The sequence below is a fragment of the Neodiprion virginianus genome, chromosome 4 (assembly GCF_021901495.1).
Source record: "Neodiprion virginianus isolate iyNeoVirg1 chromosome 4, iyNeoVirg1.1, whole genome shotgun sequence".
Classification (NCBI taxonomy): domain Eukaryota; kingdom Metazoa; phylum Arthropoda; class Insecta; order Hymenoptera; family Diprionidae; genus Neodiprion; species Neodiprion virginianus.
In genome coordinates, this window is record NC_060880.1 from 41,354,736 (window position 1) to 41,368,954 (window position 14,219).

At 42.3% G+C, this 14,219-nt stretch overlaps 1 protein-coding gene across 9 annotated transcripts in view; it reads left to right on the top strand.

Moving 5' to 3' along the window:
- LOC124302324 (insulin-like growth factor 2 mRNA-binding protein 1) overlaps nt 1-13,742 on the top strand; it is an 81,536-nt gene extending 67,794 nt beyond the window's left edge. For all 9 annotated transcript variants that reach the window (XM_046758383.1, XM_046758386.1, XM_046758384.1 and 6 more), the window contains 6 exons: nt 7,299-7,475; nt 9,028-9,408; nt 9,589-9,841; nt 11,090-11,449; nt 11,810-12,061; nt 12,788-13,742. In XM_046758383.1, coding sequence (XP_046614339.1) covers nt 7,299-7,475; nt 9,028-9,408; nt 9,589-9,841; nt 11,090-11,449; nt 11,810-12,061; nt 12,788-13,114 — 1,750 coding nt within the window. In that variant the 3' untranslated portion in view covers nt 13,115-13,742. The remainder of the gene's footprint in view (nt 1-7,298; nt 7,476-9,027; nt 9,409-9,588; nt 9,842-11,089; nt 11,450-11,809; nt 12,062-12,787) is intronic.
- The last annotated feature ends 477 nt before the right edge of the window (nt 13,743-14,219 follow it).

Sequence of the window (14,219 nt, forward strand, 5' to 3'; positions counted from 1 at the left end):
TATAGTACGATCCGTCTGTGTATAATTGTTCGTAACAAGTTGATTCGAATACGGGAACCGCGGGGAGAGAGGACGGGAAGAGGATGCTTCCTTCTGTTTCTTGATCTGTGTCTTGCGCCAAACGGGTTGAGAGTGAACGGCCGCACAGGCGGCGTTGTGTGAGCGATGTGATGACCGGCGGCGGCGCCGGCGGTGGAGGGGAGGGGGGCATAAAAGAGAATACGCCGACGTGTGTGGTAACTATAATAACGGACCGCAGGATGTATGAACGCGGATGCCGGAAATATCTGCAACGTCGAGTCGCGTCTGGTGCCTACCTACCGGACTAGTAGACATAACTACTTATTTTTCAAACATGAGCAGCGTGCTATATTCCCGCAATTTGTGTTTTCTCACTCTTGTCATTATTATCATTACTATTATGGTGTTTTTTTTTTTTTTTTGTTCTAGTTTCATGAATACTCATAGTTTCTCTAGTCCATACCAATAACAGTGTGAGAAAAACTGAATGCTATTGTACATACTTATATGATCATAGGAGGATTCTATTCCTATGCGAGAACCGTACAACGATTACGGCACATCATACTAGGTACTAGATATCGCGAGTGCGCGTGTAATCTTACCTCACGTGCTGCTAATTCGCTGTATTATTCTTTCCTTCTCTCTATGAACTACATGTCTACCTTTTATCTTGTAAAAGAGTATAATATTTGCCCGCATTGTTGTAAACTAATAATCACACATCGTGACGATTACATTATAGTATTCAGACGAGGGAATATTGAGTAGGGTGCGGTAGTGCAACGAACCTCAGGTATTTACTCCTTGCATGCGGAATAAAATTACACACCGTGAATCGGGCAAGATTCGTGCGGCATTCGTCGCGCTGTGGCGACGTAACCGATATCCATTCCGATTTATCAATAATTTAAAAAGCACCGAATCGACACGCGGCAACACACGGCATAGAATCTTATTCCTATACGTGAACGGTTGCAAGAAGTGCAATCTATGCCTGCATCCTGTACAGTATATTCGTATAGTTACTGCAGATCAATATTTCGTGTGGCTATCTAAACGATCATTTAGACGTCAATATGTTCTTTTAATCGCTACTCACTCCTGATCAATATTCTCTCCCAAGTATTTTCAAGCAGCGTAACAAGGAGCAACGGCGGGTGTATGGGTTACGTACGTACGACTCGTAGGTACATATGATGCAGAGAGCGTTTCGCCAGCGTCGTTTCGCCCAGTTCTCGTTTGTAACCGGGGAGACGGATTTAATCGCAACGAAGCCTGATAGAGGTGAAGCCGTTATCCTTGTATGTTTACTTTGGCATACACACGTTTCGCGGCGTCGCCTCACGTACGCGTACGAGGGTGTGTGTTTGTATGTTGGCCATCTGTCAAATACGTGTTCAACTCTTCATGCAGTCACCTGCGGTTGACAAAATAACAGTACTCACCTTTTTAATTGTTCGCTCATTCAATCGTTGCCCTTCTATCGACGAATTTCTTACCTATTCGCGGAAAAACAACAAGGGCATTACACATGTCTCGCGGATAGATCTATCTACGCAAAAAACGCCCAACGTTCTTTCAACTTTCTCTGGAAAGTTTAAAACAGAACTCAGTGGAAGCCAATATTTTATCCTGAACTCATCACTCCCCTGCTGATCCATATAAACCAGAGAAATGAAAAAAAAATCATCAAAGACAACGACTCTACAGAACGGTGTGCAGGAGAATTCCGTTTACTCTGAAACATCATGCTAATTCAGCATTTGCACGTACTGCAGGTACGAAGATGTGTAGCTACATTTTGACGCGTGTCTCAGTTTATACTGAGCTCAGATTACATTGTGTCTGCCGCGGTTCGCAATTCTTAGAGGACAATAATCTTGACCTCCTCTGCTAAACAGAGTAAAGGCTCTCGGAGTAAGTATATTTACGAAATTGACGATATGAGTTCCAGCCTCATTTAACGCTCATCGTTGAATCCTCAGTTGCCTTAAATTCGGCATTTCCCTTATACTTGCCGAGACCTCTAGAAATTAGAAATGTATAACCAACGTCGTCGAGTCCAATGTCGTATTTGCGATGAACAACTTTGCAAGACTGACACGAGCATGATATTCGTGCACTTTATGTGTCTCGCGGCCACGCTCCAGTATCGCGTAGCGCTGATTGCAAGCACGAACAGGGCATTCTCTCATACACGCGTGCGCCATACTGGTGTAAGTAAGCTGGAACGCGGTACAGCGCAACGTGTCATGACCAGAAATATTCACCTACCAGTGAGATGGAGTATTGATAATCGTGATAATAGTTGTAACGACGATGATGACGACAATCGTGTTGCCGACTATGACGACAATTGTTCGTCAACTATCATAATGACGACGACAATCGGAATAACGACAAAAACAATAACGGTCACGGTATAATAATAGTGATAATGGTAATGAAGAATTGACTACGCACCATTGCGGTAGTGGATAGTCACTCTCGTGGATGGACCTTGGGCTTACACCCCAGAGCTGATCGGGAGAGGGAAAAGGATTGAAATGAGAAGCTGAGAGGCGCAGAGTCGAGAATTAAAGGCAATGGTCGGACTACTACCGCCTCGAGTACCGCGATGTCTAATATTAGCTGTCTTAAAACAGCCGGGGAAGTTAAGGAGAGTTGTTAGCCTCTGGATTCTCACTTGTTCCCCCTCCGTTTCCTCTATTTTCCTTCCTTCCATTCAACGCGGCTACCGATACCGTCAAGAAATGCTCCGGCAGGGAACTGGTGCAGCCTTTGAACCAGTTACTCGTTGATTTGCATAATAATTCTTGCCGGTACATTTAATCTACGACGCCGTTTCACTAACGTATATATTCTATTACTTTATCATGCATATAGTAATTGTCATTTTTCACGAACATTAGACATGGGTAAAGGTTTTTTTCCTACCCTTTCCCTCAAGCAATGGCTATTTAATTATGTACCTACACCCATTTCTCTTGCTCTTCTCGGATAGGACTGATTTCGCACATTGCTACAAAGGTAACGCGGCTACACCGCAGTCCTGCACGTTTTGCAGGCAACGCCAAACATCCAGCGACTTGTTGATATGCTACAGGCGCGGTTCGAGCGTCTGACGGTATCGCTGCAAAGCTGCACCGCGTGCGTCCGGCCGCCTGTACAAACCGCGAAGGAAGATAGTAAGAAAGGACAGACGGAATGGCAGATAAGGAGAGAGTTCCATTTTTTAAGACACTGAAAGCCAAAGATCCCCTAAGGGCCAGCGGTAGTTACACAATTGATCATCAAGCAGCGGCACACTTTTTGAAACTGTAGATGTTGCGCGTTTCTCGTCCGGCAACAAGGGGCCGGGGATACGTCCGGTACGAGCCAAGAACCGAGACGGCAATGTGTTTGGTTGCCGAACACGCGATGCACCGGAGCACTAGACGGAAAACCGATGCATATGTTTATTCGCTTTGAGAAAAAGGTTGGACATTTTGAAATACTACAGAATGGCTTTATTGCCCAATGCAGTCATCCATTTAAGACCTGTTTTTTCACTCCTATTTCTATTACTAAGTAAATCATCCGATAGTTTGGGAAAAATAAGCGTTCGAAAACTTGTACGTCGTTTCTATGATTTGAAATGAGAAAAAACGTTGAAAACCCGATTCAATCAGTTTCGTGTACCCAACATAAAAAGTATACAGAAACATTTGTGGGCATGAGGATGGAAGTCGAATCAGCACGCGGAATGAATTTAATCGGTTATGAATTTTTCCATTAGTCTGACCCGCCACTCGACCTCGCTTAGATTACGATTATTGGGGACTGACTGCATGCTAAGAAAGAAAATAAGAAAAATAAACTACTTCGGAACTAATGACCAATTCATATAAATTAAGAAGCTTATCAAATGTGCGTATAGGTTTAGAATTATTGAGCCGCGTGGCTTACCACAATCCTAAATGGGCGAATATCAACTGTGTCTGACGTCCATAACCCCGGAATCTCAGAAAAATAACTATCTCATCATTCTTATTTTCATGACGTTTCAAAAGCATTTGGAAACGTGACACTCCCGCACAAAGTTTCTGATATGACGGAAAATTTTTATTTCGCCGGCACTACGATTTACCAAACTACTGGCTTCTAGTAATGGTAGATTCCAATTGATTGGAAAGAAAACATTACGCGACAGTCATGATATTGAAAAATAAGAAACTTATACGCGGACAGTATTACAAACAAAGATGTTGCATACCTATCAGTTGAATAAGCTGTATACAACGAGAGAAATTTTAAATTTCGGTTACTAAACAGTTCTGGACTATTTTAATTTTTTACCAGAATCGAAAAATATAGTTCTATGTACGAAATGAAAATTATTACCATAGCTGTAACCAGAAAGTTTAGTGTCTGTTACTGTTATCAATCATTATGGTTGTTGTTCCTGCCTTTAATAATATGTTGCAATGACCCAAAGATGTGTATATTTTTGGTAACTTTAATCAAACCAAACAGTTAGTGTTACTTTATTTTCTTGCAATTTCAACCGTATTTAACATAGTGGCCAACGGGCAGGGAAAACCAGCAGCACGGAAAAGTCAGGGATCAATTGTGTGGCGATATGAAAAAAGCGAAAGAATAAAGCTTCCCTTATGAAGAAGCAAAACTCTAAGAACAATTTTTATCCATGTGCTCGGTTTCTGCATAACCATTAAACACATAAATCATAAACGTAGTTTGAAATACCGATTGATACGGAGCTTTATTTAATTAGTTCCTTGAATTGGTACCATAAGTTCGGATTTTAGTAATAGAAAAATTATTATTTGGTCAGGGCAAGTCAGGGAAATGTCAACAAATTTGTTCGACTATTTTTAGTGGCCATCGTATGACTAAACAGTTGTTGCAACGACACGCCTCTAACTTGAATTTTATACTATCTGTAACAAACAAAATTTTCGTCAATGTACCTTATTCGTATAAGCCGAAACTTAAAGAGGAATCTCGCAGACTGGTTATATTTCTGTCAACGGCCAATAATCGTTGCGGTATCCCGATTCATACACTCCTGTTACAAATTTTTACCGTATGGCCACGCAAGGAAGAATTCATTAACTACACTATTGTATTAAACGCCGTCTGTATGCCGAGATTGTTCTTTGCTCAATAATCAATGGGTCATCCGGTTGACAAACCGAACTCATCGACCACCCGGTTTTTTTATTTTTATTTATCGTACTATAGTTTGGTCAAGAGGAATTGACGACGCTCGATTTTATCTTATCACTGTTCGCTAAGAATAGTAATATCAATTTGAGATCAGATATTTTCACCTCAGCACACCTCACCTCACCGTCATCTTACTATCTGTCGCACTCATAATGACTAGATGGAGGTTGGTTAGTTTTGGTAAATGTGCAGATATGTAGGCGTAACGCGTATGGGTATACATTATACTCCAGAATAGCAATGTGAAACGACCCGAGCCAGATGCCAGCTATATGGTTAAAGGCGAACGTACGAAACGACGAAATCCCCGGCGAGTCTGGTCGATTGTGAGTGACACCCCTGTAAGTTTCGGCCGGTTAGAAATATGTAAGGTTAGTAGCAGTAAACTCTTGAAGCCATTGGTAGCAGTGCGTCGAGTCAAAACCGCGTCTGTCGAACCTCGAGATTACCAGCATTATTTCTTATGCTGCATAAAATTTGAGCAATGGTGGATCAAAAAAGTGATACTATAGTTGACATTTAGTTGCAAAAAACATTACTGTCGCAACTATCGCCTTTTTTTCATCCTGCAGTCTCTTGCACATCCATACAGGATGCTGGAAACTGGTTGCAAGAATAACCGATGCAATACTTACTGGTATAGTAAGTCTGCATAGTAAGAAATTCGGCAAAGGGTCACCCAAAATCACCGTCAGCGATACCTAAAATCTATCTGCATGGCATCAAAGGCCTGGGATCATGTATGATATACATGCAGGCTGTCAGGCTGCATCGGTCGAATATTTCATCCACCCCGACCTGCGACTCACACCTCCTAAACTTATCTCTTTTTTGGTACATGCTGACGGCATCACCCCTTCATGAACATACTTGTATACACGTATTGCCCCGAACAACGGATAATAAACAAAGAATGGCTCCCACTCCCTCTACTTTTTTCGCTGGTCATCCACCTGTCGTCGTCCGCCTGGCTTTCCGAAAGGCAACCGAGCACAAGTGTAGCCTTAGGCGGTCAAAATACAGACAAAGTATAATTGACCCGAAAATGGATCTCTGGTCTACGGAATTATACCCTGCCTTCGTGCACGAGGCTGAAAGTAGCAGCGAAAATTAGCAGCCGAACGTTGCAATGTTCATTTGAAGATGGCTGTGAAGTCCGAAAATTAAAATTTTCTGAAATACCTTGAATCCTCCATACTTTTATATAATTATGATAAAATTGAACGCAATTTTCTATTTCCAAAGAGTTTGACACATTTGGCTGTTAACTCTGGCCGCTAGCTTCAGCTGTATCGTTAGTGCGACAGGGATAGGGTACACGTATAATTGGCACGGATGGCATTTATGCTGTAATCCCCCCCCCCACCAGTTCAAAATCGGCGAACCGCACGAGAGCACCGAATTAAGGAAACAGAGAAACCATGAATCTAACCTTTTTCTGAACCCGGTGCGTTGAATACCACCTAGCATTCTAGCATGTACCTACGTGAGCATTGTGCATCGATGTGACTCGATAAGGATTCCTCGCGTGCAAGGTCTCCTATCCGGTAGGAGAGGGTAACGCACGTAAATACGCACGCCACCGCCCGCGTCGATTGAAATGAATGAAAAGGGAACACCGTAGATACGCGGGTCGTACAGACCTGTGTGTATCCATTGTGTATCTTCATACACCTGGGCGCCCTCGCCGTTCTCTGCAGTACTCACCAACTACCTGTATATAATACAGTCGCAGTCTCACTTTCGCTTAGGAAGGCTTGATTCCATCTGCATACCTATGTTTTTACTCATACGCGGTAGTCGTGATAATTTTACTTTCGCAATGCAAAGTGTGGCTGTGATTGCGTATTGAAAACACTAAACCTCCATTCGAGAGGCTCGGAAAGAATGTTGAACTCTCAATTCTGAGTGACCACGTGCACCCCTGTATCGAACGAAGCATTGACCACGCAAATAACTCGGTTCTTGCACGCTCCAGGTACATCTATTACCTGCATTTGTTTATAGCGACGTGTGTGAGTGACAATGCTTCTTACATCTTCCAGCTCCAGCTCCGGAGGTAAGATCGTGGTGAGCAACTTACCAGCCCACGCAAGGTTCGAGGACATCGAACCACTCCTAACGACGTACGGGCAGGTCCAAAACGTGGAAAAACTTTCCTCGCGAGATCCAAACACCCAAACAGTCCTGGTCAGCTATGAGACGCAAGAACAAGCACAACAGTATGTAACCTAGATCTACGGCTTATGATATAACACTTACTTATTGCAGGACAATTGGCATGAGATGATTACCTGACGTCAAGCTTGCATATTTATAACGTCTTTAAACTCAATCGGTTGCACACGGATAAAGGATCTCCTGATTACAACAAATTTGGTGCAGTAGTAAGGTGGCAAAAAATATTTTTGGCTTTAAAGAGGTATTAATAGATTCAACAAAAAGTGATCCGAAAAATGTACCAACTTTTACTGTCAAGTTAAACCTCATTTATTTGAATTATGTGTCTTTCAAAACAAATCTTTCGCCATATTTTTTAAAACTTGACATTTTTCTTTTTCTTTGGGCACACTGGCAGTTAGGATCTTTTCCTTTCTTGGACAAGTTTTTCGTAGACTCAGAAAGTCTACAAAACATATTAGCCCAAAATGATCGTATGGGATGGGAAGAAAATAGTCGAAACCCTTGAACTTGTGATACGAGGGTCGTTTCAATACTAAATTTCGTTATTTTTTCACAACAAACAACTTTAATCAGGCTCTGTGTGCATATCAGATTTATATTGAAGTCTACTAAAGATATTCTTACAATTTGGCTCCCTGTAAAGATAGACGCATGTACTTCTGTTTGGCGTGTCTGACTGCACAAATCTGTATCGGTATCTTTGCTTTCGCCGCAGAAGGTAAAAAAACGGCGTAGATTCAATTCCAGATTGACTTCTGTTTATGACAAACAATGCAGAAGCATCCAAACGATTCGTCAACGGCATTCAACTTCACCGGAATGACGCACGGGTGTGCACGACGAAGATCCGATTTGCAGACCTGTTACGGCTCAGATTACGTGCTCGTTTTCGTCATTCATATCTGCGCATCCTTTCTGAAAAGTTAAATGCTACTGACGAATCATTTGAATGCTCATTCATTGTCCGTCATGGAAAGACGTTAATTTCCGATGAATCTTCGCCGCACTTTCGCCTTTTCTACTAAGAAAACGCATAAACGCAACAGTACGCGCGTCCACCTTTACAAAGACCATACTGCATCGCTTTGCGGGGTCGCTTGCCTGCTAAATTTTCTGAATATTGTCAGTGGACCTCAAATATAAAGTTAACCTGTTACCTCCAACGAGGCCAAGCGATGTTGTTAATTGGAACATGAAAAAAGAAAAAAAAATGGAAAACTTACTGTTGAAATGGCCCTCGTATATTCCACTTTAGAATTGCTCATAAAATTGTTCCGTTATTTACATCGAAATGTCGTGAAACGGTCTGGCAATTCAAAATTGCGACCGATTTAAATTGTTATGATATTGCGTTTCACACTTTAATAATCGGAATATGCACACGTTTGTTTTAAATCGCATGTAGCCTATTAATTAAAAATGACGATGAGGAAGCGTGTAGCTGGAGAATCGATAGATATTTGACTAAAAAAACAGCTACCTCCTGGCATTCGAATCAAGTTTCGAAATTACCTGACAAAATGAATGTTCACCGTAACGCGAGACCTAGCGGTCGAAAGCTTGGTCTAAGAATTTCTTTCACCTTCTCAGGGCTGTAAATCAGTTGAATGGGTACGAGTACGAGGGCAACCCGCTAAAGGTGGAGATGTCGAGCCCGGAGAATCGGCGGAGAGGACGCAGCCAACGCGGGGGAGTCGCGTTTTCGGGGTTGCCTGGGTCCGGACGGCAGACCGACTTTCCTCTACGTATTCTGGTTCAGTCGGACATGGTAGGTGCCATTATCGGTCGACAGGGTTCCACCATACGTCAGATAACTCAGATGACTCGCGCTCGCGTCGACGTGCACAGGAAAGACAACGTTGGCTCCCTCGAGAAGGCCATCACCATATACGGAAACCCTGAAAATTGCACCAATGCTTGCAAAAAAATTCTCGAGGTCATGCAGCAGGAAGCCAACAACACTAACAAGGGGTAAGTTGATTACACGTCGTTATGTTACAATTTTTTTGGGGTCTTAAGACTCCGGTTGGGAATTTGGCCCAACGATTCCATTGAACTCGGTATTATAGTGTGATTAATGATGGTTAATTCTGTATTCGATCATGACTGAAGGTGTTTTCGTTGAAAAAAGTACGTATTTTCCTGAAACAGTGAGATAACCCTGAAGATTCTTGCGCACAACAATCTTATCGGACGCATTATTGGGAAAGGGGGTAACACCATAAAACGGATCATGCAGGATACCGACTCAAAGATAACCGTGAGCAGCATCAACGATATCAACAGCTTTAATCTGGAACGCATCATCACCGTCAAGGGTTCGATTGAGAATATGAGCAAGGCTGAGTCCATGATATCCAGCAAGCTCCGTCAAAGTTACGAGAATGATCTTCAAGCTATGGCTGTGAGTTTACTCTTACCGTCACTCTCTTGTTTCTTCAAATATTTTCTCCTCATCCGCATCCTTGAACCCCTTTGATTTTTCGGACTTGCGTTGTCTCAAAGTGTACGCGGAAAACAAAGCTGGGTTGCCGAGTACACAAGTTCGAAAACCAAATTTCAATCATTTATTCAAACGGGTGCACTACGCTAATTCACTCCATGGATTTACGTAACTTAGCACAGCCGTTGAAACTGGCGTATCGTTCATTGTGGGCAAAAATATCAAGGTGGCCCGTTATCCAGAAGTTCAAAATCAGCAATAGCATCAAGCAAACAGTATACCAAGAGACAAATGTTTTAACCTAAATCAGGGAAATTTGTTACCTCATTTCTTTCCAACAGCCCGGATCGAGTACGAAGTCTCGGAAAAGTAGCAACTCCTCGTCCTCATCGGGGGTTAGTGTGATACTAGGAAAATATTCGCGTCTCCGCGTCGCTACCTAGGGGTAGACTGCTATGTATTACCACTGTATTTAATAGTACGTGAAGGAGTACCATTGCAATTTGCATATCCGATTCCGGCAAAGAAATGTGTGCATAAATTTTTCTATCCTTATATTTTACTTCTGTCCTTCATATTTCTTTTCTGTGTTTTTTCACCTTGACCACACCGGCCTTCGTATACGAGCACCTCACGTATTGTACGTTTTATAGCCGCCGAATACGCGCACTATGTACGCACATTATGTTTCTTTCACATGTATGTATGTACTTTTGTTACATCCTCACATTGTCTCGTACGCAACTTATATGTAACACTTCAATTGCGAGTCAATAAAATTGTCTATGTTCGATCCAATGTTCGTCTCTATGGTATTTTCGTTCATGTTTCGCAATTATTCAAAGCAAAAGAGATACAAGACGCGGATGGTTTCAACCCATGAACGACCGTTGAGCGTCCAAAGACTCTGACTCTTATCGTTAGACAGAGTCTTCGTGGATTCCTTGAATAATAAATTGAATTCATAATTACTTATCGCAAAATTAGAATATGCCAAATACTCAGCCCAGGCTGTAAAACCATGCGAACCACGTTCGTACACAGATAGTGAAACGAGACCTTGATCCCATCGGCAGATGATGAATTCGAGCTTGATTCGGAGAACACCTGCCGAGATCTGATATATGATTGATATATCTTTTTCGAAGCGTTGTGATACGTGAAATGAGGAAAAAAACCGACAGTCGACGCCGTTACCCGTTGTTACAGCCCCAAAGCATGATGTTCCCCGGACTCCATCCGATGGCGATGATGTCGACCGCGGGTATGGGGTACAGTTCGCGTGGTCCGGGTCTCTACGGCTCCGGACCAGCGCCGTATCCATACCAGGGGAGCATGCCAGCCCAGCAGGGCGGCGTTCCGACCGGTGACACCCAGGAGACGACCTTCTTGTACATTCCCAACAACAGCGTTGGCGCTATCATCGGAACAAAGGGTTCCCACATAAGGAACATCATAAGATTCTCGGGTGCTAGTGTCAAAATTGCACCGCTTGAACAGGACAAGCCCGCGGATCAACAGACTGAAAGGAAAGTAACAATCGTTGGGTCGCCAGAGTCACAGTGGAAGGTAAGAACGATAGTTGAAACGGTTCGACCAAATCCCTAAATTATCGATGTACGAACATGTCTGGGGTCTTGGGGGTGAAACGGTGTTACGTGGTAGCCGATGAGGAGTGAAAAATTCAATGTCAGTCGAATAAAATGTTGCGATGCATTTCGCAGGGGTCATTCGATCGATGAATTTTTTTTTTTTGGGGGGGGGGGGGGGGGGGTGCCTAACGGCGTGACGTTCTTTTTTTTCTGGACATATTTTAGATTCTTATCATTTTTTTTACTTACATAAGATTTTGGATTAAAATTGAATTTTTGATTTACAAATTCACAGAAAATACACATGAATATGACACGCAAATAATGACTCTTCCAGGCTCAGTATTTAATCTTTGAGAAGATGAGGGAAGAGGGTTTCGTGGCCGGTACGGAGGATGTCAGGCTTACCATCGAGATCCTTGTACCGAGTGCTCAAGTTGGTCGAATCATTGGAAAGGGTGGTCAAAACGTCAGGGAGTTGCAACGTGTCACCGGAAGTGTCATCAAACTCTCGGAACAGCAGGCCACGCCACCACAGGCCGACGAGGAAACGACGGTTCACATCATCGGACCATTCTTCTCTGTTCAGGTGATGATCCGCTTCGTTTTTCGACCGCTCAATTCTCATGTTCATGAAATCCATAAATTATCGTGTGTATTAGTCGTCGGTGAAAAACATTCAAAGTCGATGTTTCGAAAAAGAAATCGGTCCGAAGAAGATCGCTTGTGCCTTAATGCAAGCTTCTTTTTGAATGTCCTGTAGCACTCATATCATGCAACCGCAATCCAACTTGCTGTTTAGCACAAGAATAATCAAGATCTCTTCCAAAAATGGCTACAGTCGAAGCAAAACTGTTAATATGCAGCTCTGTACATGCCTGATCGGTTGTATACTATACTCATAGATTCCGACGAAATTGCTCCGCATATTTTTATATCCCATCATCAAGTACTGAAAAATTGACAAAAATTATGACTTATATAATTCGTAATTGCAACTAAAAAATCTAATTACTTTTTCCTAAATAAAGGTTCGATTTACCCGCGTTATTTTCATGCTGAAATTGCAGAAAAATTTCAACTATACGTAGTATCCTCGGTCACCGAAACTTCCCTCGATAGTTCGTTGGAAAATTGACGTATATTATGTCTTTGATTTTATATTTTGAGTCACGAAATGAATTAGCAGCAGCAATGATCACTCGACGAAGTATGTGCAACGTAAAATACGTCAGCGACAACAAGAAAGCAATCTGGAGGCAAGACCTGTACAACCGAGGTGTCATCGCGTTTACTTATCGGTTATTTATTTCAGTCGGCACAGCGGAGAATTCGCGCCATGGTACTACAGTCCGGAGCACCAGGTACGGGAACGCTAGGAATCGGCCCCACAGGTGGACCGCGGGCTGGTCGTGGCGGTAGCCAGGACGGTGGTTCACGTTCTCGGCGTGATGGTAGCGCGACGTCACAGGGTGGGTCGTCGCAGCAGCGATCGTCCTCCCCTACCAGCCAGCAGCAACAGCAACCGACGCAGCAACCGCAGCAGCAACAGCAACAACAACAACAACAACAACAACAACAGCAGCAGCAACAGCAACAACAGCAGCAACAACAGCAACAGCAACCACCACAGAATCAGTAACGTTGAAGTAAATCACCCGATGCCAATCAAATGCCTCAATTTATGTATCCAACATTCTTCCCGCACGGGGTGATCTTTACCATTTTGAAATCCCGACAAGCATACGCGGATAAACGCTTAATGTCCGTACAATCAACACGGACGCTTCGTAACTATATCCTAACAATAAGAATGGTTGGACTCGTATCTTGGAAGATTTCAAAAAATCCGCGAAATTACAAACTCAGTTCTCTATGTATATTACGTAATATATAGAAAGGTGACATGCATATAACGAGTATAACGTGACACGTGTCTGTCCTCACTATTCTATCTCCGTTTTTTCCACGTCTACCTTTCTGTCTTAAATTACCACCTACCTTTATACTCATCCCGTCCCGACCCCGACCTTGAAACCTACCCTTTCTGCCAACCACTCTCCGTCGCTTTCTGCCGCACTAGCGGGCTGATGAAGGTGAAGAGACACGGAGGAAAAAATTTCAAACTGGTAACGCATTCACCCCGTTGAGGATTATTATGACTATGATGATGGATGATAATGGATGGATGATGATGAAAAAGATGATGCTTATGATGATGATGATCATGATGATGCTTATGATGAAATACACACAACCTTATTACCTCATTCAAACGATTAAAGATGAATAATATGACACAATGATCGGAAACAAAACAAAATGAATATCAAATAAAATGAGAAACGTTAAAGTAACTTTAAACTAAAATTTAAGTAACATTACATTTTTAATAATAAAATAAACTACAACAACAAAAATAATAATATTAATAATAGAATTCACATTAATCATAATTTTAACATTAATAATAACAATAATAACAATAATAATAATAATAAAAATAATAATAATAATAATAATAATAAAAACAACAACTCGGCGACGACGGCGATGATGACGACAGCAGCAGCAGAAACACCAGCTATAATAATGGTGACCAAAAAACGCTGTACAAGCTATACATATACATACCTAGAAGTACACATGCGTATATAGGGGTTTCCACGTTGTTTTTCACAACGTTTCTAATTCAAGTAATAGTCCACAGAATTCAATGTTACTACTACACAGAATTCTTAGTAAAC